General features: G+C 44.7%; 1 protein-coding gene across 1 annotated transcript in view; it reads right to left on the reverse strand.

Annotated features, from left to right (window-relative positions):
* STK3 (serine/threonine kinase 3) overlaps positions 1 to 25,038 on the reverse strand; it is a 3,088,627-nt gene that overhangs the window by 2,556,578 nt on the left and 507,011 nt on the right. The window contains exon 3 of the mRNA XM_044065641.1: positions 3,171 to 3,299. Within this exon, the coding sequence (XP_043921576.1) occupies positions 3,171 to 3,299 (129 nt within the window). The remainder of the gene's footprint in view (positions 1 to 3,170; positions 3,300 to 25,038) is intronic.

Genomic DNA, 25,038 nt, shown 5'->3' on the forward strand with positions numbered 1-25,038 from the left:
TTATACATACATACAAATATCTATACAGGGAGCCCTCTCAAATTAACTTTAGAAGAGATTCAAGGATAAACAAGAGACTAACAGGTTTCTACAGACCACACTCACAAAATGCATTAATTCTACTGACAAACAGAAGCTGTAATTTATGATGCCTGCCAGACTGCACTAAGTCTCACTGACATTATGGATAAACCTCCATGAGGTGTTTATTCAGACTGCCTTTCCAGAAGGAATGTTTAACACATACATACAGATCTCTGTAGTTACCCCATCCTATTTTTTCCTGCTCATGACACAGGCACACGCACGCACACACGTTCTTAAACAGCAATGATATACCATGCATTAAGTTAAAATCATTTTAAATTAGCCTTAACTCCAAATTAAGAATGTCTACATCGAATGCTACTTGTACACATACTCCAAAAACATTTAAATACATAAACCCTTTGAATCCTTACAACCATATTCAGCACTCAAACTATACAAATAGCTAACTTTTTTCTTATCTACAGACTTTAACTTAACATGGCTGCTCTTTTGGATTTCAGATCTTCATTTTGAGAGTATTCTTGCTACACTGTACTTTTGCTTGGAGACATAATGTCAGTGTCCACTCTCACCGAAAAATCTTGAATATGATGATTTTCAAAGTCTCTATTATTCTTGTGTCACTAAATGCGACAGTTCTGGTTCTTTTTTCCAAGGGCTTCTGTATATCTGAACTATACAAATGCTCATGATTCCCCTAAACAACTTTCCATCCAACCCACAAATGCAGTCCTTTATTCTGGCTGCTTTGTTAACAATTTCAGCTTCAGTCTCCAACCTTCCCATAGTTTCTGTATTTGTAATATCTCCAACATGAAAACTTGGTAAAATTATTTTAATGGACTATTTAATTAAGACTAGTGTTGTGATACAGAAAAAGTGAACTTTTGCACATAGTGACCTCTAAGAGGGACACAGTCCCATGATGCTATAGTTGCTACTAGTTGATTAAAGAATATAGTTGAAGTAGGTAACTTGCCTTTCAGCCATCTGCTCAGTAACAACTGAGCCAGGGATAGACACAGTGTCCCTGCACAGCAGTAGATATGCTAACTGGGTATTATACATATGAATGACCACTCAAGTAAAAAATTTCTGAATTATCCACATTTAAATTGTGGACCAACGTCCGACATAACATAAGGCATCACTAACCACCAGAATACAGGCTTTACTGCAGTAATTGCACTTGTGACCATCAACTTTGTTATTGCAAGGAACATGGATTAATAATCAAGACATACAAAATGCATGGCCTTTTTGAACAGTATCAAGTCTCTGCCCACTCTGCTTCCCAGATGAATATACTATTCACTACTGAGATGTTCATGAAGGACATCAGTTAACATCTCCTGCTCTGGACAGCTGGCATGATACTAAATTCATATGACACAGCTTTGCAATACTTGCTCTATTCGAGTCAACATGCCCGACATATATAAGATGCCTTTTTTACTTTATTTGCACTTTACCATTCCCAGATCTATTGCCTCCGGTCAAGCACTGGTCTTCTCGGGTCTATATTGAAACACTGAATGCTTAAATCAGCGAACGATGTTTCATCAACATATTTTCAGAGAAAGCTGAAAATGTCGACACCACAGAATAGCGATTTCTTTCCTAGGGAAAGAAATCGCTGTTCCAACAAAAAAAAAAAAAAAAAAAAAACATTAAACACTTCCAAACACATACACATGTACCCTAACCCTAATTGTACCCTCCCCCCCCCAAAAAAAACATAAACATATGCACGTAACCCAACCATACATCTAATGGGGGGGGGGGGGGAGTAAACATTTAAAAACATACGCATTTACCTTAACCCACACCCTAACCCTAAGGTCAGCAACTCTTGCACATTTACATAAGCAGTTCCAAACACATACACACTTACCTTAACCCTAATGCTACCCCCCCCAAAACAAAAGTAAACAGCTGAAAACACATACACACGCAAGTCAACCATACATCTAACGCAAAAAATAAACAAACACTTTCATACATATGCACTTACCTTAACCCGCACCCTAACCCTAAGGTCAGTAACTGTTGCACATTCACGCTCGGGAGCTATACCAGACAAGGGACCATACTACACTGCAGAACATGGCAAAGCAACGAAGTGGTCAAACGACTTCTTTCCCAGGGAAAGAATTCGCTGAACAGCCGCTTCGCTGTTTTGCCTGTTCGCTCTTTATGTGTCGACGAAAACGCATTTGACAGGATAGGACCCGGTCTTCTCAACTGACTGGGAAGTACTATTTTGTCAGCTTTGAGTACTAAGATTTGGATGCAAGTTATTTATTTTCTGAAAGAAAAATAAAACTACATTTTCCCCACTGATAATTTTTTGCTCTAGACAACCTCTCCAAGACATTTTTCAGGAACTGTATTTCTAAGGCAGCACCAGTATCATCATTTCTAAACTAATTCTTCTAGCAGCTAACTTATTTTCTCAAAGTTCTTCATACCACTCTAGCAAATGCAATATTATCAATGGCCTACAATGTGCAGTTAATTGCCAGGTCTCACCTGTATTTAAAGATAGGTCATCTGGAAGTCCCTCAAAGTGATTTGTGTTTTAACAAACAACCTGGTGCCACTTGAAAGTTTTCCCAAGTACTAGCATGGCAATGAATATCTGAAAATGGACAACTAAGTATTGCATTACGGGACACAGGATACTTTTCCGTATTCTGAAGGTACTCAACAGTCTGGAAACGTTTTGTTTGCCATGCAGTCTCAGTGATCCAGAATTTAATTGTTTATGAAAGATGGGCTTAATGTAAACCAGAATACTGTTCTTGTGCCAGTCAGCCTTTCACACTCATCCACTGAAGAGCTGTCCTTGCACAGCTATAAGACCAGTGCCCTACGTCCCTCTGTTACTCATTTGCAACACATCAACAGCTGCAGCTGCATTCACAGCAAATACTACAAATCTATTTTAGATCTATTTTAAATTATGTAGGTTCATCATATTAATGCATTTAAAAATCTAGAGAAATACTTTTTTTTACTTTCAGAAACATTATGGAAACCGTTCTTAAAACAAATTTGTTCAAGCCTTCTTTAACTATGTACAATCAGGAAACAAGTCTAATGGGTGTTACACTTACCTGTCACACTGTTGCATTATAGAAATCTCCTTAATAATTTCCTGGAGATCGGATTCAACTGGAACTTGTTTAATTGCTACTACCTGGCCAGACTCCTTATGTATTGCTTTAAATACACTGCCATATGATCTGGAAACATAATCAAGAGGAAAGAAAGAAAAGATTAGCCTCATGCAGTTTGTATTTTATTTACTCCCATAATAAATATATATACAGTACAGTTAACAGATCTCAAATGTATTAATGTTAGTGTACAAGAAATCCATTTGTAAGAGTTAAATACAAAGTTTATATAATTTTTAAAATAGGTAAAAGACACAGAGAATTAATTAACTTCCACATTATCTTCAAAAAGAGTAGACATGGAGATGCCAATGAGACTTTCAAAGCATCTACAACATTTGAGTTGTTCTTGTGCTGCTACTCAGTAAGCCATGACGACATATAGCACATATTTTTTTGTACTCGACTCTACATCACCAAGGAATGCTCTATGGTGCGCTGTACACCCAAGAGCATGTACCTCAGCAATTAACTCACAGTCGCCATTACAAATCAGCCAGGGCGTGCTGCCTACTCCTTTCACCCCAGACCAGCCTACGGCACCTGTCCATAACTGAACTCAGGTGATGTGTGGTGTAATAAGACACACTGCCTCTGTGGCAGTAGTGTAAAGAATGAGAAGGCATGCAAGAGGTTTTACATACTGTCATTTAAGAAACCCATAACATAACACCACATTATCTTCAGTACAGTAATATAAACATTTAAAAGATTATTACAACCTGATAACAGTCTTTCATCAAGTAACACTAGCAATACTTACTCATCAGGTGCTAACACTCTCAACGAACATTCTCACTAGCAAAGAATAACAGGGCTAGGATATTCTCCATTAAGAATTTTCATTACATTACACTTTGGGGAACATATTTCCCTGCACTAATGTCTTATCAGAGGAAGAGCTGCACTACGACAGACAGAAAAGGTGCATAACAGATTTACGCTTTTCTAGCTCTCAAGCCTCAGCTTCAGGATGGACAGTCCAACTGCACTCTCTCAGTGGCCAAACCTTATTAACTATTATGGATATTCAGGAAATCACTTTATTTGCTGTCTCACCAATGGCCACTAGCAGAGCAGATTACATACAGAAATGCATACTGGCGAATCTAGTATACACAGTTGGCAGTCTTTGGTTCAAGTGCAACTTATTTAGAGTGAAGAAATGTAATTGAGTTCAGTTCCAGGTCATGCAATTTCAATATTTCCTTTTTTCACTATAAAGCTTCACAAAGGCACACATCAGCTTTTGACAGTCCACGGCCTTGATACTTTAGCTAAAGCCAAGCTGCTTTGCAATTCTCAGTAACTGCAGAAGCAGGACATGGGTATTCCTTGAATATCCACAGTTAGGCTCTTAGCATTCTTAGAATAAATCCACAGGTAGGTTTTAGAACATCACAGTTCCTTCCGGAAATGGTTCTCCAAGAAATTTTACCATAACCTTAGATATCCCTCTCTTGGGTTCACATCTGAATCTCAAAATCCTAAAACTTCAAATTTCATATGGTCAAGATCATATGATCGAAGTTTTATAACTTCAAAATTCTGAACAGAGATCCACATACAGCACGGAACGAGAGAGTTCCCTTCTCCTCACTGTAGTGTAATCTTAGCATTTGTAGTAGCGGGGGTGTGGAAGGTGCAGGGGGGCTTGTCCCCCTGCAGAAACGTTGAGAACGTTTTTTTTGGGGATTTATTTCGGAATGTCGAGATTCCGAAACATCGATCATATGGTCTCAAATTATATGAAATTCGATGCTTTGGAAATTCAAGATTCAGAAGTGAATCCCCTTCTCTTCTATATGCTGCAGTATCCATTACATGTGGGAGTCTGCCACTGGTTGACTTGTACTTCTGGCTGTTTTACCAAAGATAAATGCTACTGCGAAAGTACATGTGATGGCCAGCATCACCCAGTGTACGTCGGCCATAAACAGACGTCAAGTATAAAGCGGATGTCAGCATGCACCTACCTCAGAACTGAATGCCGCCGGGCACCAGCCTGAAGGGAGTGAGTACCCAGGAGTCAGGCAAGCATCACGGGGGAATGCAGAGTGGGAAACTATACTGCAGTATATAGAAGAGAAAATCTAAGGTTATGCTAAGATTTTACACAACTATACTATGTTCTTCTATTCATATACTGCAGTATCCATTACATGAGGGAGAATGCCAAAGCTCATGCTACAGTAGGATTAGGAGGAACACAGGTATTTTCCACAAAGCCAAGCAAAATAACCCTGGCAAAACCTCCTCTGGACCTAGAAATGACACCCAACTTGCAATGTTTGGTGGAAGTGTGGACATATGACTATGTAGCTGCCTCTAATATAGCAGCTGTATCCAAGCCTTTAAATAAAGCTCCAGAAGAGGACACAGCCCTAGTGGAGTCTGCCTTCACTGGGAAAGGAAGCTTTTTACCACTGGCAGAGTAGCAGAAGGTAATGGCTCTAGACATCCATGAAGAAATAGTTTGTTTGGAAACAGGGTGCCCCAGGGCTCTTGGGTGATGGGAGACAGAGTCTACCTGATTTTCAAATGGATTTGGTCTTAGCCAAGTAGTATCTGAGTTGTCTATGCATACCCGAGGAGTGGAGGATCCTTTCACTAGAATATTGTGGCAAAGGGAAGAAAGTAGGCAGATTGATGGCCTGATTGAGGGAGAATTTATTAACTACCTTGGGCACGAAGAATGGGTTTGTACACAAGCAAACTCTGTCCCTATGGAAAACTGTGAAAGGGGGTGAAGCCATGAGGGCTTGCAATTCAAAGAACCTTCTGGCTGAAGTAATAACCACCAAGAGAACAGTTTTCCATGTGCAGTGTTGTACAGTGGAGTCCTTAGCTGGTTCAAAGGGATGTAAGGTAAGCTTTTCTAACATGAAGTTAAGGTCCCAAGGAGGAGGGATAGATTTCCTTGGGGGTCTAATGTGCAGGACTCCTTTTAGAAAAACCTTGACTTCCAACCTGGAAGCCAAAGGAGGAGTCAAAGGTAAACATGCTGAGATGGCACATAGATGTGCCTTGATGGAAGAATATGACAAGCCAGTGTTCATCAATTCACGCAGGTAAGACAGAACCACTGGAGGTTCTACAGACAGGTGGCTGCAAGTCATGTTTGAGACACCAAGTCGAAAATTTTTTCCATTAGGATAGGTAAGATTTTTTGGTAGTGTTTTTTTTTTGGCCTCCTGCAGAACCTGATGCACACTCTCAGTAAAAAAGTATCTAAAGGAGATTACTGCCCTATTACCCACAGTGTTGGGTTCAGGGTGGATATCTGAGGGTGTATGAGAGTTGCCTTTTCCTGTGTGAGTAGGTCCATCCTGATGGGTAACTTGTGGTGACTGCCCTTGGCTAGATGTAGAAGGGGGAACCAGTGCTGTCTTGGCCAAAAGGGGGGTCAACCAGCAAGATTTTTGGTTGTGTTCTCTGAATTTTCAATAGAACTTTCCTGTAGAAGAGGGAAGGGGGTAATGCATATGCGAACATCCCCTTCCATGGAAAGGAAAGAGCATCCAAATTCCACGCTATATCTTGGTGCAGTAAGTTGGGAGTTATCTGTTCATGGGGGAGGCAAACAAGTCTACATGAGGTGCACCCCATCGATGAACCAAGTCCAGGAACACATCCCTGTTTAACAGCCATTTGTGGGACTGAGTCATGGATCTGCTTACAGAATCTGACACCTGACTCTGTTAAGCAATCTTCCATGCATACACAGCCAGTTTTGCATAGGATGTAGGACTTTGTCCCCCCTACTTGTTAATGTACCACAGCACATGGGTGTTGTCTGTGTACCATCTCAGCACTCCTGGAAGGAGATGAGCCTTGAAGATTTGTAGGGCAAAGATCATGGCTCTCATTTCGTTGATGTTGATATGTTCTCTCTGCTGGTAGGGGGTGCATACATTTCTCACTCTCCAGTCTGCAAGGGTTGCCCCCCAACCCAAGTCTGATGCATCAGTGTACAGATCCTGGTTGGGGGATGGAGGTTGCAAAGGAAGGCCTGGATTTTTTGAAATCTGAGCAATAATCCACCACTCTATTTCCCTTGATAGGCAACGTAAGAAGGGGACCATGAATTCCAGAGGGTGCAAGTGTCGTTTCCAGACAGTCCTTAGAAACCACTGAAATTTTCACATGTGCGGTCTTGCCAAGGGTACCATAGGAATGGTGGAAGACATGAACCACAAGAGTCTTAGGAACTCCCTTACTGACAGAGCTTGGAGAGGAAGTAATTCCTGGAAATATGAGTGAGGCTCTGACTTTTGTCAGGCAGTAGGCAGGCCATTATTTGCACTGAGAGAATCCTTCATCCTAGAAACACATGGTCCTGGGAGGGGGTCAGAGAGGATTTTTGAAGATTTACGGTGAACCCTAGCCATTTCAGCAGGGACATGGCATAGTCCAGGTGTTCTTGTACCAAATGTGGGGATGATGCCTGTATGAGGATATCGTCAAGATAACACTGGATCCCCATGCATTCTGGCAAAGGCAATAACTGGGGCTAGACACTTTGTGAACATTCTTGGGGCCATGGAGAAACCAAACGGCAAAACACAGAACTGAAAATGTGAAGAACCCACTAAGAAAAAAAGGAATTTCCTGAAAAGTGGGTGGACAAAGATGTGCCGGTAGGCAACCTTTATGTCTAAGGACACCATGTAGACCCGAGGGAGAATCAGGGAGAGCACAGCAGAAACAGTCAGCATCCCAAAAGGAGGGGACCTTGAGAAAGGTGTACAGATGGGATAGATCCAAAATAGCTCTCCATGGACCTTCCTTCCTGGGGACTAGGACTATTCTGGAGTAAAATGTTCCTGGATAAAAGGTCCAGCTTAAACTGCAAGATGAAAATATGTGAAGAAGCCCAAGTGGCAGCAGAGTAAATATCGTCTAAAGATACCCTGGACCAAAAAGCCGCGGAGGTAGCCAAAGATCTAGTAGAATGTGCCTTCACGTGACTTGGCGGGGGATAACCCACTAGCTGAATATGCCAGGGTAATACACTGGGAAATACAACAGTCAACAATGACCTTCGACACTGGTTTCCCGAAGAAAGGCTTAGAATAGGAAATAAAGAGTTGGTCAGACATCAGAAAGGATTTAGTCCTGTGCAGGTAAAAACTTAACTGTCTATGCACATCTAGCAAGTGAAATGTGTACTCTCCTTTATTTTGAAAATTTGGGAAGAAAACTGTGACATTAATGCCCTGATTAATATTGGACTCCGAAGCTACTTTAGAAGAAAGTATGGATTAGTGCGCAAGGACATCCTGTCTTTATGAAATATCAAATAAGGAGGTTTGATTGACAATGCTTGATGCTCCAAAACCTTTCTGGCAGACAGTGACCAAGAAAGCAGTCTTCCAGGACAGAAATTTTAAGTTCACCACGGCTGCAGGCTCAAAGAGAGGCGAGACCAGAGCTTGCAGAACTAATGTAAGATCCCAAGGAGACGTTGGGTCCTTAACCGGTGGCCGAAGTAGAAAGGTGCCTTTTAAAAAAGCTTTACAAAGATTAGAAGAGGTTAGAGAAGCCATGTTGTCACCTACATGAAAGTTAGATATAGCTGCCAGTTAGACCTTGACCCTAGAAGAAATGGCACCTTGCTGAAAGAAGCTTGCTAAAAATTCTAAAACCACTGGAAGCAGGGCAGTGAAGGGGTCTAGGTTATGCTGTGAAGCCCTGATAGAAAAACGCTTCCACTTGCTGAAATAAACCTTGATGGTAGAAGACTTATGAACCTCAACCAGAATCCTTTTGACTGGTGGAGCAGCCAAGCGGTGAGCTTCAGACTGACCAGGTCTGGATAATGAATCCCTGAAGGATGAGAGAAGATCCGGAGCTGAATTTAACGTCCATGGTGGTCCCACAAGATGAGACCACAGAGAGGGGAACCAGACTTGGCGAGGCCAGAATGGGGCAATGAGGATGACTAAGCTCCCCAGCCTGCGAGCTTTATGAAGAAATTTCGGTATTGGGGCAGAGGAAGAAAAGAATACAGAAGACCAGGGTTTCAAGCATGAATCAGAGCATCTCTGGGGGCTTTCCCTGGTGGGGGGTTCAGAATGAAAAACTCGCTGCACTTCGAGTTGGAAGGAGGGGCAAAGAGAACGCAGCAAGGTGGACTCGACTTGAGAAAGATCCGTTCCCCTACTGAAGGATTCAGAGACTACTCATAAGGCATTAGAACAGACCGCTGAGCCTGTCTCCCAGAATGTTGGACCTTCTCGGAATGTGCGTTGCCACCAGGAAACAGTCGGTAAAGATCACCCACTCCCACACTCTCAAGGCTTCGTGACACAGGGGGATAAGACCTGGTTCCCCCCTGTTTGTTGATTTACAAGACCATGGACATATTGTCTGTCTGGATCACAATCATCTTTAGGGGAAGATGGGGATGGAGAGCCTGCAAAGCTAAAAGCACCGCCCTCATCTTCAGGATGTTAATATGCAATTGAGTCTCTTAGGGGGACCACATGACTTGGACAGTCCTTCCCAAACAGTGACCCCCTCCCCCAGTAGTGATGCGTCCATGGTCACCATGGCCAAGGAGAAAGGCAGGAAAAAGAGACTACCCTGGAGGAGGTCCAGGAAATGAATCCACCACAGAAGACGGTCCATACACACCCGAGAGACTAAAATAGGGTAAGACAATGGAAGATCTAACATGGACAAATGAACCGTAAGGTCCACTGAAGTACCTGCATATGAAACTGGGCCATGGGTAAAAGAGTGATCATGGCCACCATGGACTTTAATGTCCTTAATACTATTTCCACTGTCGGTGACCGAGCTTGAAGAATACAGAGGACATGTAGCTTCAGGGACTGGATCCTCTCTGAGGTTAAAAAGACCTTGGTTTGAATCGTGTCCAACCGAGCCCCAATGAAGTCTAACACTTAAACCGGAGCCAGTAATGAATTGCTGAGATAGATGGTTGTGCCCAACTGTTGGGCTAAGTGAAGAAGGGAATCCCTCACTTGGCAGAGTTGATGCCTGGAAGGGGCAGCAAGGAGCCAATCATCCAGGTAGAGGAAGACCTGGAATCCCTGTAGTCTCAGGTGAGCCGCTACCACTGCCATCACTTTGGTAAATACCCTGTGGGCTGTGGTGAGAACAAAGGGGACCGCTCTGAACTGGTAATGACTGGTTCCTAGCCAGAAGTGGAGAAACCTCCATTAGCACCTGTCCATTCTGATGTGGTAGTATGCATCATGGAGGTTGATCGAGCACATCCAATTGCTCTCCTGCAGAAATGGCAGGATAGTTTGAGGAGTGACCATCCGGAATTTCATCTTGGCAACTGACAGGTTTAAGATGAAAAGATCCAGAATGGGTCTCAAGTCCCCAGTCTTCTTTGGCAACAAAAAGAACCTGGAATAAATGCCTGATCCAGTCTGGTTTGGGGGGGGGGGGACATGCTGGATGACTCGTTTTCTTAGCAGCTTTGCAAATTCCCATGCTGCTTTCTCCCTTTCAGCAGGTGGAATGTCCGGGAGGTGTCTGGGTGGAAGAGGTGAGTGACTGAAAGGAATTGAATAGCCTCTGCTATAATTTGCAACACCCAATGACAGTCCATGACTGACTCCCCATTGGGTGTAGTGAGAGACGTCCCCCAACAGCCTCCAGAGCCAAGCAGCCAAGCAACCCTTCAGGGTTGCTGTGAAAGTCTCTCAGAGAAAGGCTCTCAAGACCCTTGATTCCTCGGACACCCTCTGCTTCTAGGGCGGCGTCTATCAAATCCCCCTCTGCCTCTGGGGGAAGGTGAGTCCTGGGGGTAGCTCTGAGATTTTCAGAACCACATCTTCTTGGCACCCTGCTGATTCATTGAAAAAGTTCGTTGAGGGGCCGAAAAGCGGATCCCGATGGCAGAGTCTTCCCATCTTTTTCACTCTGGACTAGAGTGTCACGTAACAACTTTCCAAAAAGGGTGTTCGCGTCATTTGAGGCATTAGTAAAGAACAGCTTAAAGTGCTCAGAGAAGGCACAAAGCCGGTGCCAGGCAAAGAGCCTGATGGCAACGCCTGTACCGGCAGCTCTAGCAGCACCCTCAGTTGCATGGGAGAGGAGACACTCAGAGGTGTTAGCAACAGACGTGTGGGTGGCCATTCAAGAGGAGAAAGCTTTCTTGTCCTCCGCTGACACAGACCAAGGGGTAGACTCAGCGATCTCTTTGACCAGATCATGCTGAAGCCTAATTACGTGTGCCAAGTAATTCAGAGCACGCACTGAAAACGTCGCTGAATCATACACCCGCTTCTCAAAATGGTGCATCATCCTGGACTCTTGAACAGGTGGATGAACCGTAGAGCTCTCCTGTGCGAACTCCTTTTTAGTGGCCACTGCCACCACCACGGCATCAACTGGGGATCCCTTGATCCAGTAGGGCCTATCTGTAGGGGCACTCAAGATCTCGTCCAGGTGTTTGGGGATTGGCTCCACCATGTCTGGCTCCTTTCACATCCAAGATGTAATAAGATCCACTAGTGGATCTGTGGAAGGGGACACCCAGGAAGTAGAGGGTCCTGTGCCAAATGCCTCCAGGAACACCACTTCATCCTGGTTAGGTTTCTAGGCACACCACCTCCCACATTGGTAAAGGATTTCCATGATGTCTCCAAAGAGACATCCTTGGGAGGGGACCAGGGGGAACCTTCCTAAAATCGGTGTCTTCTGTCAGGGACTCTGATGGGGAGTCCAAGTGCCTCCTTTTACACGTATGCTTGCAAGGCACCTCCTCAGTGGGGGTCCCTGGGGAGGACTCGCCAACGTCTCACTGTTCCCAAGCGGGAGCTCCCTGGGGCAAAGAGGCAGCAGGCTGTCCCTGAGGTAGCAGGATGGAAAGATCCACACCAGAAACAGAGGCAGATGAGGAGGACTCCGAAGACAAGATCATCAAGGGTCTCAAAGGGATCGAGAGGACCCTTCGCCATCATTTTGAAAGCCAAAGGGGAATGGACCTCCTGAGAAGGGGCTACCGAGGGAGCCATAACCGAAGCTCCAAAAAAATCCAAGGAGATACAATCCACTTGGATCCAGCTCAGAGAGCCAGATGGATCAGACCTACTCAAGGCCATGGCCAGTGTCGAGGTACAAGGTACCATCGGCACCGACCCCTCAACGCCGTGTCTCCTCGGATCCAAGGGCTCCAAAACCAGGGGGGGTCGGAACGGAGAAGGAGTAACTAGAATGAAAGCAGACTGCATACCTCCCCAGTCAAGAAGGAGAGGAGGCAGGCAAGACTCCCATTTATATCTGGGTGTGGATAAATCTCCACATCATCTTGTCCACTTCTGCTTTGGAAACACTACAGGTGACCTGGACGAGGAGGCCACCTACGCCGGCCTAGAGGGGTAGTGAGGAGAGACCTGAACCGGCGACTGGGTCAGTAGCTCCTCCGGCTCCAAGGAAAACCAAGGGGAGCGGAGCCAGGGAGACTCATTTCTCAGAGCTGAGCAGACCTTTGCTGGAGAACCCGCGGAAGAACAGCGATCAGGGGACCGCTTCCTAGGCTTGTCCTTTGACCTGGTTGGTTTGTCCCCATTCCCAGACCTCTTGGCAGGTGGTTGAGTCCCAGAGGCTGGGACGGAGACGGAAGAAGAAGCCAGAGTAGAAGAGGCCTCAGCCCCAGAGGTAGGAGGTGGAAGAAGACCTCTGAGGATTAATTTGTTTCTCCTGTCCATCAATGCGCAGGGATTGAACCCCATGCAGATGGAGCAGGAGGTCTCTAGATGGGCAGCCCCAAGGCATTCAATGCATAGAGTGCGGCCATCACCTGGGGAGCACTTATGGTCACACTCCGCACATTTGCAGAAAATACAGTTGTGTACACTTACCATAAATTTAGATGTTCGAGAGTATTCACTGTTGCAGTCATCACATTTGGGTTATCCCTGCCAGGGTAACCCTCGGCTGACCCAAATACCAGAGGCTTAGTATTTCTGCATCGGTTGCTGTCTCTTCAGGACTGAGGTCAGGTCGCCAGTAGTATAAAGTACGGCAGCATACTCCATTACATCAGTTTTTCTTGCCCTGTCAGGAGCCCCCAAGTGGAAGCCAGGTTATGGTGGAAGAACCCCACCAATAGAAAGTAAATATCAAAATGTTCCTTGTAAGGAGAGAGAGAGAGAAATAAGAGGTGGATGGAGGGAGGGAAACCAGGACTGCAACAGTGAATACATTTGAACATCTACATTTATGGTAAGTGTACACAACTGTACTATGTTCTTCGTGTTTCACTGTTGCAGGCATCACACTTGGGTTGATTCCCAAAGCTGAAGAAAAGGGTGGAGGCAGTCTAGGAGACTAGGGGCTGGCTAGGATGCCCTGTAAGACTGCAGTGGCAAAGCCTGCCCTGGATTTGGAGAAAATAGGCAGGTGGTAATGCTTAGTGAAAGTGTGAACAGATGTCCCGGTGGCAGCCTCCAGGATATCCCAGGTGGGGACTCCTCTGAGGAAAGCTGCAGAGGTGGAAGTTGCTCTGGTGGAGTGAGTCCTGACCCCCTTAGGGGAAGGTTTTCCATGTTGCTTGTAACAGAAATGGATGCAGTGTGCTATCCATTTGGAAGCTGTTTTTTGGAGATGGCTTTGCCCTCTGCCCCTGCCGCAAAGCTAACCAGTAATTGATCAGACTTTCTGAATGATTTAGTCCTGTTTAGATAGAATCTGAGCTGTCTGTGCACATCTAGAGAGTGCAGGATCCTTTCCCCCTTGTTTTGTGGGTAAGGGAAAAAGGTGGGAAAATGAATGGATTGGTTGAGAGCCACACTGGACACCACTTTGGGCATGAAGGATGGGTTAGTCCTAAGGGAAACCCTGTCAGTATGGAAAATGATGAAGGGTTCCCACAGCTAGGAGTGCTTGTAGCTCAGAGACTCTTCTGGCTGAAGTGATGGCCCGAAAAAAAAGACGTCTTCCAGGAGAGAAATTTTAGCTCTGCTGAAGATGCTGGTTCAAAGGGTGGCAGGGTGAGCTTTTCCAACACAAAGTTAAGGTCCCATGCTGGGGTGGGTGCTCTTCTGGATGGCCTTAAGTTGCTAGCCCCTCTTAGGAACTGTTTGATCAAGGAGTGTGAGAAAAGGGACTGCTCAGTGGGAAAATGAGCAGAGACAGCAGAGGCATGAATTATAATAGAGGAAAAAAAAGAGACCACTGTGTAGTAGGGTCAGCTAAGTAATCCAGGATGAGGGGGAGGGCTGTGCCGTATTGGCTCCCTTAGCCTGAATCCAGGTGTAGAACCTTTTCCATTTGTCAGCATAAGATTTTCTAGTGCTAGGGTGTCTGGCCTCACGTATAACATCTAGAACCCGTTTACTGAGGTTGGCAGATTGATCAGTTGTCAGGAAATAGGCCAGGCTGCCAAACTGAGGGTCTGCAATTGGGGATGCATAAATTCTCCTTCCTTCTGGGTCAGAAGGGTTGGGGTCTGAGTGAGATGCCATGGTGGCAGTAGGGACAGGATGTGCAGCAATGGGTACCAGTGCTGGCGAGGCCAGTCTGGAGCAATAAGAATTGTCCTTGGTTTTTCCTCCCTTATTTTGAGCAGTACCCTGGTGATGACAGGTAGTGGAGAAATTGCAAAGACAGATAGACTGACGCAGGGGAAGGATAGGGCATCCACTTTCCAAGCCATGCAGTGATGTTCCCTGGTGCAGAACTTGATGAGCTGATGGTTGGTGTGGGAGGCAAAAAGGTCAACCTTCTGAGTGCCTCATTTCTGAGTTATTAGGGTGAAGGTTCTTTTGTCTAGCTGCCACTCATGTGGGTCCAGAAAATTTCTGCTTAAGTGGTCTGCCAGAGAGTTTAGAGAACCTGGCAGGAATTGTGCTAACAGGTAGAGTTGCATGGCACAGCCTGTGTGCCAAAGGGTCATGGCCAGCCTGCACAGAGGGTAGGAGTGAGTCCCTCCCTGCTTATTGATATACCACATTACAGTGGTGGTGTCTGTTTTTATCAGGAGAGCCCCTGTGAAGAGTAGGGGCCTGAAAGCTGTCAATGCATGCTGGACAGCTAACACCTCTTTCTGGTTGATGTGCAGATGGATTTGGTGTTGGCTCCACTGGCCCTGAATGCACCTGCCGTCCAGGTGTGCACACCAGGCATAGTCTGATGCATCTGTGGTGAGGGTCTGGGCGGCAGGGGGTGTTAAGAAAGGTAGTCCCTTGTTGTGGGAGCATGCTGCCTCCCACCACAGAAAATCTTTCCTTAGGCAAGGTATCATTGGTATAAGAGTTTCCAGGTGTTGACACCAAAGGCTTTTTAGGTACCATTGAAGTTTTCTCATATGCAGTCTGGCATATGGAATACGTAGAATGCAAGATGCCAGGAACCCAAGAGCTTGCAGGATTTTCCTTGCAAATAACTGGGGTCTGGTGGCTAGTTGAGAGAAGTAGGCCGTCAGGTAAGTTTGCTTTTCTGGTGTAAGGAATGCCATCTGGGATGCTGTGTCCAGGCTTGCTCCCAGGAATATAATCCTTTGGGTGGGTACTAGTTTGGATTTCTTTTCGTTGACAGTGTACCCTAGGGTGATCAGTAGGGACTTTACAAAGGCCCGGTGCTTGAGCGGCTTTTCCTAACTGACTGCCTGAATTAGGCAGTCATCTAAGTATGGGTAAATTTGGATACTCCTTTGTCTGCAAAAGGAAATGGCGAGAGCCAGACATTTTGTGAAAACTCTGGGAACAGTAGATAAGCCAAAGGGAAGTGCAGAGAACTGAAAGTGCAGGGATCCTGCTCTGAAACATAGATATTTCCTGCATGATTCCATGATAGGGATGTGGAGGTAGGCCTCTTTTAGGTCTAGGGTGGATTTTACTATCACCAGGAAGGTGTTTAGAATGGATAGAGTGAGGATGGGGCGCCAGGTGCCCTCTTTTCTGTGTACCAGAAATAGTCTGGAGTAGAAACCTTGGCCTATCTGTTCTGCAGGAACGTGCCCTATTGCCCACATGGAGAGCAGGGAAAGGACTTGCTTTTTTGACTCTGCCCACTGGTTTGGAGGTAGATCTGGAAACCCTTTTGGGGTTGTGAGTGTGTGGAAATAAAATCTGTATCCTTGGGACACTATGTTGAGGACTCAGCGGCGTTGGTAATGGTGGCCCAGGTGCTTGTGTGAAAGGAGAGTTTTCCCCCAGGGGAAAGTGTAGGTGGACAGAGGGAGGAGGTGGGGGAGGAGAGTCATTGTGAGTTCTTACCATGAGGGGGTGGCTTAGAAAGTATAGTTGTGTACACTTACCATAAATGTAGATGTTCGAGTGTATTCACTGTTGTAGTCATAACATTTGGGTAATCTGCTGGCAGGTTGCCCTCAGTCGGCCTGATTAACAAAGTCTTGGGTCCTGCATCAGTTGCCGTCCCTTCTTCCATGATGTCAGGGGTATAAAACATGCAGCCGACTCCATTACATCAGTTTTTCTTGCCCCAGATTTCTGGTGCCCCCCAAATGGGGAGCAAAAAACATAAATATATATAGCTGGAGGGAGGGTAACCAGGACTGCGACAGTGAATACACTCGAACATCTACATTTATGGTAAGTGTACACAACTGTACTATGCTCTTCGTGTTTCACTGTTGCAGTCATTACATTTGGGTAGAATCCCAACGCTATAGTTGAGAGGATGGATTTATACAGCATTAGGAGCAGCAATAAGGCCCTGCGGGATAGCAGTGGCAAAGCCTGCTCTGGATTTAGAGAAGAGAGGTAAATGGTAATGTTTGGTGAACGTATGAACTGAGCTCCAGGTAGCAGCTTCGAGAATGCCTCTAGTAGGAACCCCTGAGAAAGGCTGCAGAACTAGATACAGCCCTGGTGGAATGAGATCTGATCCCCTTGGGGACAGGTTTACCATGGTGCATATAGCAGAAACGAATACAATGGCTAATCCATTTGGAAATAGTCTGCTTTGAAAAAGCCTTTCCCTCTTCCCCTGCAGCAAATGCCACCAATAGTTGTTCAGATTTTCTTAGAGATTTTGTCCTGTTTAAGTAGAATCTTAGTTGTCTGTGTACATCCAATGAATGCAGAATTTGCTCACCCTTGTTCTGTGGCTTGGGAAAGCAGGTTGGCAGATGAATGGTCTGATTAAGAGCCACACTGGATACCACCTTAGGCATAAAGGATGGCTTGGTCCTGAGAGCCACCCTGTCCAGATAAAAAATAATGAAATGCTCCACTGCCATAAGAGCCTGTAATTCTGAAATTCTTCTAGCTGAAGTGACTGCTAAAAGAAAAGCTGTTTTCCAAGAGAGAAATTTTAGGTCTGCAGTAGCAGCTGGCTCAAAAGGAGGTAGAGTGAGTTTTACCAAAACAAAACTGAGGTCCAATCCAGGAGTTGGTGCTCTCCTGGGAGGTCTTAAATTTTTGGCCCCTCTGACATACTGCTTTAGCAGAGGATGAGAGAAGAGGGGAGGTTCTGTGTTGTAATGAGCTGAAATGGCAGATGCATGGATTTTCATGGAAGAAAAAGATAGGCCCTTGTGAAGTGTCTGAGGCAGGTGTGACGCATTGCGCAGGAGCTGGTACCAGTGTTGGCGAGGCCAGTCTGGAGCAATCAGAATCATTTTTGGTTTGTCCTGTCTGAATTTTAGTAGGACTTTGGAGAATAGAGGGGGAAAAGCATAAACTGATAGAGCATCCACTTTCCAAGTTCTTTTGTGATGAATTCTCGTGCAGAATTTGTCCAAATGATAGTTCCGGGGTGAGGCAAAAAGATCTATGTCTGGGCTGCCCCATTTGCATGTCAACATGCTGAAAAACTTGTGGTTCCAGTTTCCATTCTTGTGGGTCCATAAGATTTCTGCTTAGTTCGTCTGCCAGAGTATTTAGCTTTCCTAGCAGGAATTGAGCTTGTAGATGTATTTGATAAGTCAACGCCATGTTCCACAATGCCATGGCTAGTCTGCAAAGGGGGTAGGAATGTGTACCCCCCTGCTTATGTACCACATGACTGTGGTGTTGTCTGTCTTTATCAGTAGTTGTCCTGGATGAAGGTAGTCCTTGAAAGCTGTCAGAGCATTCTGTACAGCTAGCATCTCTTTCTGATTAATATGTAGATGCATTTGATTTGGACTCCATTTGCCCTGAATGCATTTCCCTGCCAGATGCGGCCCCCAAGCATAATCTGATGCGTCTGTAGTTAGGGTTTGGGCAGCAGGGGGTGGAGTGAATGGCAGTCCTTTGTTTTGCTGGCAGGCCTCTGCCCACTATAGGAACTCTAGTTGCAGGCAAGGTATGATAGGAATCAATGTTTCCAGGCTGTGACAATGTTGACTCCATAAACTTTTTAGGTACCATTGAAGTTTCCTCATATGCAGTCTTGCATATGGAATTAGAAGAATGCAGGAGGCCAAGAATCCCAAGGCCTGCAGAATTTGTCTTGTAGATAGCTGGGTTTTTGTGGCCACCTGTTTGAAGTAAGTCATCAACTGAATTTGCTTTTCTGGCGTAAGGTAAGTAATCTGGGCAGTTGTATTCAAGCTTGCACCCAGGAATGTAATTTTTTGAGAGGGTATCAGTTGTGATTTCTTTTCATTTATGGTGTACCCTAGACAAGTTAGAACCCTTTTTACAAACCCCACATGCTTTAGAACAATGTCCTTGTTTTCTGCCTGAATTAAACAATCATCCAGGTATGGATAAATTTGAATATTTCTTTGCCTGCAAAAAGCAATTACTGGTGCCAGGCACTTTGTGAAGACCCTGGGCGCAGTAGATAAGCCAAAGGGCAGTGCAGAGAACTGGTAATGCAAGTAGCCTGCTTTGAAGCGGAGGTATCATCTGCAAGATTCCCTGATTGGGATATGCAGGTAAGCCTCTTTTAAGTCTAGAGTTACCAACCAGGCATCTTTGCCTAGCATAGGTAGTAACTGTTGAAGAGTCAGCATCTTGAATTTTGGAATGTCCAGAAATGTATTTAAAATGGATAAGTCCAGAATTGGACGCCATGATTTGTCTTTTCTGGGTATCAGGAAAAATCTTGAATAGAAACCTTGTCCCTTTTCCTCTTCTGGCACTGGTTGAATAGCCCCCATATTCATGAGGGACAGAATTTGTTTCTGGGCCTCAGCCCACTGATTTGGAGGCAGATCTGGCCACTCGTTTGGGATTGGCAACGTGTGGAAATGAAATCTGTATCCCTGGAATACTATATTTAAAACCCATTTGTCCTGGGTAATCAGTTGCCAGTTTCGTGCATGAAGTGCCAGTTTTACCCCCAAAGGGGCGGCCAAAATGTAAGTGCTTGGTGATTGCAGTGGAAAGTCATTGAGACTGTTTACCATAGGGAAGTGCCTTGTTGCTTCCAGATTTGGAGGTGGAGGCACCCCATTGTTTTGTTCTAAAAGTTCCTTGTGACTGAAACCTGGAGCCTTCGGAATGTCTGGATTTGACTTGAGCGGCTCTCGTGGGAACTGGAAAGGACCAGTTCTTAGTAGGCCAGTGCCTACTAAATCTGGGTGGCTGCACTTGTAAGAAATCTTTCACAGTTTGCATAGATTTAACTTTATCTTCCATCTTTTTAAAAACTTCTTCAGCCTTATTACCAAAGGGACTGTCCTGTTCTAAAGGAGCATCCAACAATTTTGCTTTAACATGGTCAGGCAGATTTTGCTCCTTGAGCCAAGCATGCCTTCTTATCACAGATCCAGTAACAGAAGCCCTGCAAGAGGCCTCCAAAGAATCAAAACCACATTGCAAAGTATGTTTTCCAACTTGTTCAGCTGAATGTAATAAATCCTGCAACTCTATTTTCCACTCGGTCAGAGATCAACATCATTTTCTGTTTAAGTAAACCCATGACATGCTGTTGACATTTAAGCATATGAAATTGACAGTTTAAAGCCCTGATTGCCAAGGTTGCAGATGTGTAAACCTTCTTACCCCATCTATCCAGCGCCCTGGAATCTCTGTCTGAAGGTGTAGGATTTTTAGCAGTAGAAGCCTTAATGCCCTTGGGACCCTGGGAAATGGTTTCAGGGTCAGCAGTAGGGTTTTTGAAAAGGAATTTGTGGGAGTCAGGAACCCTGTTGTATCTATCTGGCTTACTAGGAGCTGGGGGGGCAGGGAATCAGGAGTCATGCTGGTTTCTAAGAAAACATCATCAACAATGTCTAGAACAGGAGGAATAGCCAAAGGCCTATGCTGAGGAAGAAGAAGAAAATCCCTAAGTCACTTTTTAGATTTAGAGAAATCCTGACTTTCCCAGTGGAAGTGTTCCCTTAAGGTATGTAAAGTGTCTGCAAAAGAGAAATCCACAGGGGGAGAAGCAGAAGGGATGGAATCTTCTGCATCAGAGTCCTCATAAGTAGGTATAGATAAATCCTGTCCAGAAGGAGAATCAGAAGAAATAGAAACCTGATCTGAAGATTCATAGTCAGTGCCTTGCCTAGGCCTCTTAGCAGGAGGGGGATGGGTACCTCTGATCAAGGTAATTAAATCTTCAGCCATTTTGATCATTTGTTTTTTAGGCATTGGGGCCTGTATATGTGGCCCAAGCATCGGCTTTTTAGACATGGAAGTAGATTTTGGCCTTAGTTTTGAAGAGGGCATCGGTTTAATATACAAATCTTTAAGCCTGAAACACCCTCAGAAGCCAGTGCCTGCTCAGCGGCTCCGGACCCATCTAAGGACATCTGCGGGTTCAATACTTGAAGCATCACGCGGCATACCAGACTCCAAATGGGTCTCAGTAGAGGCCTGCGAATCAAACGTAGCGGGTATCAGGAGCTGCAAAAGAGCCTCACTGAGTACCGGCGAACCTGCGACTGGCTTAGGAGAAGCATCGTCGTCGGTTTTGGACCTCGATGGTCTGTCTCGGTCTTTTTCTTTGCATTTTATAGGTAATCTGGAAGTCGGATTGATAACAGATGACATTTCTGGATAGTTAAATCTTCATCCAAAATATTTAGAAGCAAAAATATACAGACTTTTAATCGTGCGTTGATTAAATTTAGCACAAAACCGACAGCAAGGCACGTTGTGGTCAGGGCCTAGTACAAATGAAAATCCTTATGAAGTATTTGCTTCCCACAAGTAATGCAATTATTAACTTTTACTGACATCGGTAAGGAGCAAGAAAAAGTTTCCCTAACGGGGTACTTAGCTTTTAGTTGAAGACTTCAGTTCTGAAACTCGAAAACGAAAATTTCAGGAGTCGGCCGACCGTCACTTGCGAACTGCTTCTGCTTCGGGCACCACGCGGCAAGAAAGATTGATGTAATGGCGTCGGCTGCATGTTTTATACCCCTGACGACCTGTCGTCATGGAAGAAGGGACAGCAACTGATGCAGGACCCAAAACTTTGTTAATCAGGCCGACTGAGGGCAACCTGCCAGCAAATTACCCAAATGTAATGACTGCAACAGTGAAACACGAAGAACATCTCCCTGGTTTTGAAGTGGAGGAATTCCACTGTTTTGATCTCTTCATTCCCTGTGGCTGCTGTCTGGGGGGGTCTGCTTCCCCGGGGTCTGGGCTGAACTGACTTGGTGGGAGCAGGAAAGGACCAGTGTTTAGAGGGGCAATACCTGCTGAACCTTGTTAGCTGGACCTGTAGGACATTCTTAACTGTCTGCATAAATTTTTTTTTTTTCTTCCATCTTTTTTAAGACCTCCACTGCCTTCATGCCAAATAAGTTTCCTTTGTGCAAGGCTGCATCTAATAGTTTAGATTTAACATGGTCTGGCAAGGGCTGTTCCTTAAGCCATGCATGTCTTCTACGGCCAGAACTGGTGACTGCTGCCCTGCAAGAAGCTTCTAGGGTGTCAAAACCATAGTGTACGGTATGCTTATTCACTTGACTCGCAGAATGCATTAACTCTTGTAACTGTTTAGATTCTGCACAAGCAGGAAGGGAAGACACTTTTTGTTTGAGGATTTCCATGGTATGTTGCTGAAATTTCAGCATATGGAACTGGCAATTTAGTGCTCTGATAGCAAGAGTAGCAGAGATGTATACTTTTTTACTCCATCTGTCTAGTGCTCGGGAATCCCTATCTGACGGGGTGGGATTCTTAGCAGAGGTTGCTTTAATTCCTTTAGGCCCTTGAGAAATTACCTCAGGGTCAGCAGCAGGGTTTTTGAAAAGAAATTTGTGAGAGTCAGGGACTCTCTAATACAAGTCAGGTTTTCTTGTTGCAGGAGGGAGGGTGTTAGGAATCAAACTGGATTCCAGGAAGACATCATCCACAACATCCAGGGCTGGGAGAATGGCCAGGGGTCTGTGTTGTGGAAGATCCAAGAATTCTCAGAGTCTCTTTAGACTGAGGGTAGTCCTGACATTCCCATTGGAAATGCTCCCTTAAGGTATGAAGGGTTTCCCCAAAGGGAAAGTCCTCGGGTGGAGAGGCTGAAGGAATGGATTCCTCTGCATCAGAATCCTCATAAGCAGAGAGGGGTTGCATGACTTCACATTCAGATGCATCAGAGTCATCAGACTCCTGTTCAAACAAAACTACTGGGGACACATCTCTTTTCCTTTTGGAAGGGGTAGCTTGGCTTCCCCTGATCAGTATAAGGTCTTCTGCCATTTTAAGCATTTGAGACCGAGGCAAGGAAGCAGGTGCCTGAGATTGGGTCGTCATTTTTTTGGGTGTGGTTCGTACCCTGGGACTTAGAAACTCAGTAGTTTTCAAAATAACGACAGACGTGAAAGTCGTCAGTTTGTGACGAGAATCGGTAGTGCGAAGTACTTCCTTGGAAGCCGGTGCCTGCTCAGTGGCTCCAGACCCATCCAAGAGTGAGACAACTGCAGGATCCTTAGTCGAAGAAGAGTTTTGCAGCATATCGGACTCCAAAAGGTCCTCGGTAACAGCCTGCGAATCCGCAGAAGCGGGCATCAGGGGCTGCGAAAGTGCCTCATTGAGGACTGGAGAACTGATAACTAGTTTAGCAGTTGGTAGGTTTGAACCTGTGCGGACTGTCTCTGTCTTTATCTTTATGTTTTTTCAGATCATCTTCTGTCAGATGGCTTACCAAAGCCATATCGGAATTCAAGGACTGTAAGCGAAAATATCTAGCTACAATAAGGGCCAGACAACATATAGTTCTGGCATTAAACAAAGCACAAAAGCGACAGCGAGGGACGTCGTGGTCTGGGCCTAAGCAAGTGATGCAGTAAGAGTTAAAGTCTCGGTGTGGTATTTGCTTTCCACAGGCGAGACAATTGTTAACTTTTTCTGACATCGGTTAGAGCAAAAAAAAAGGATCCCCAACGGGGAACTTAGCTTTTAGAAGACTTCAGCTTCAGTTCGGAAGACAAAACTCAGGTAGCGGCCAACGGGCACTCGTGTGAACTAGTTATGCTTCGGGCTCCCCAGCGAGAAAGACTAATGTAATTGTGTCGGCTGTCTAACTTTATACTACTGACAACCTGACATCAGTCCTGAAGCGAAAGGAACCAACACAGAAATACTAAGCCTCTGGTATTCGGGCCGGCTGAGGGCTACCCTGGCAGGGATAACCCAAATGTGATGACTGCAACAGTGAAACACTAAGAACATCCCTGGTTTTGGGGTCTCAGACATGGTATGCAATGCTGACAGCCCCAAACAAAATCACACACACTCAACAGAAAGGGAATAAAGGGGCTTTTTTTCTTTTCAAAACTGACATTAGCGCACGAGGAGGGGGGGGGGGACGTAGAAAGGATACAAAAAGGGAACTTTAAGAAAAGAAGGGAATATAAAAAAATAGAAAAAATACAATTACCCTAACAACAGCTCAGAGCAACGGATCATGATGCAGACATGAAGTGAGGCAAATGAGATCTGAAGGGAGGAAGGAGGCAGGGGCATTATGGGTAGGGAAGAGCTTGGAGCTCGGATCAGATGCTGGATATGCAGCTGAGATGGATCCGTGCCAGATCCAAAATCCCACAGTTTGAAGACCAAATGAAGACAACAACTTCAGATCTACATTTTATAGAGTGTCTGGTAACTTGACTGCAGGAATTTAAAAGGCTAGCAATTTTGGCCTTATTAGGGGAATAAGGTAATTCAAATTGTTTAATGGCATCTGTCAATAGGGCCAAGGAGTATTTTGCCACACGAGTCTGATAATTTACAGCTGTCATAGCTAAAGTGGCAGAGGTATAAACTTTTGTACAAACCTTTCCATAACCCTGCGAGGGGAGTAGTTTAGAGGTTTTATCTCCAGCAAGGGATATGGTAGAAGGGTCCGCAGAAGGAGCCTTGTAAAGGAATTTTGCATCATCAGGTACTTTATAAAATCTTAATAACCACAGTAGCAAAAGAAACCAGTGATATTTAGTTCTTATGTTCACTGAAAGTTTTTTTATTCCAAAGTAGAAAGCATAAAATCTCTTAGCGCCTCGGCCACAACCAGCCTTTACAGACTAAAAGTCTTGTTCAACAAATTTTCATTTTATATACATGCAGGAGTACTTAATCAATTGCATTCGATTAACTTACAATCAATGAAAATTTTTTTCTTAATGCTTAAACATTACTAAATAAAACTGTCAACTACATTCTTTATTTAAACCATTAGGTTGTAAAGTATTATATTTAATAATAAAAATCGATTCTTTTTTCCTTAGTGAATGTTTTAACATTTCCTCACTAGAAAAATGTTGTGAAACCTGCTCTAAAACTGTTACTTTTAGATTTTTTATATGTCCTAGATGTACCTTATTAAAATGTTCTGCTACGGGACTTTTAACTTTATTTTTCTTAATGTCCCTAACATGTTCTTTTATTCTTTCACTTAGGCTTCTTTTAGTTTCACCTATATAATATTTTTTACAAGAGTATCCTTTTTCCCCCCTTTTAAAAAC

This window comes from Protopterus annectens, chromosome 3.part0 (genome assembly GCF_019279795.1).
Source record: "Protopterus annectens isolate FY-2018-M chromosome 3.part0, PAN1.0, whole genome shotgun sequence".
In the NCBI taxonomy this organism is placed as follows: Eukaryota; Metazoa; Chordata; order Ceratodontiformes; family Protopteridae; genus Protopterus; species Protopterus annectens.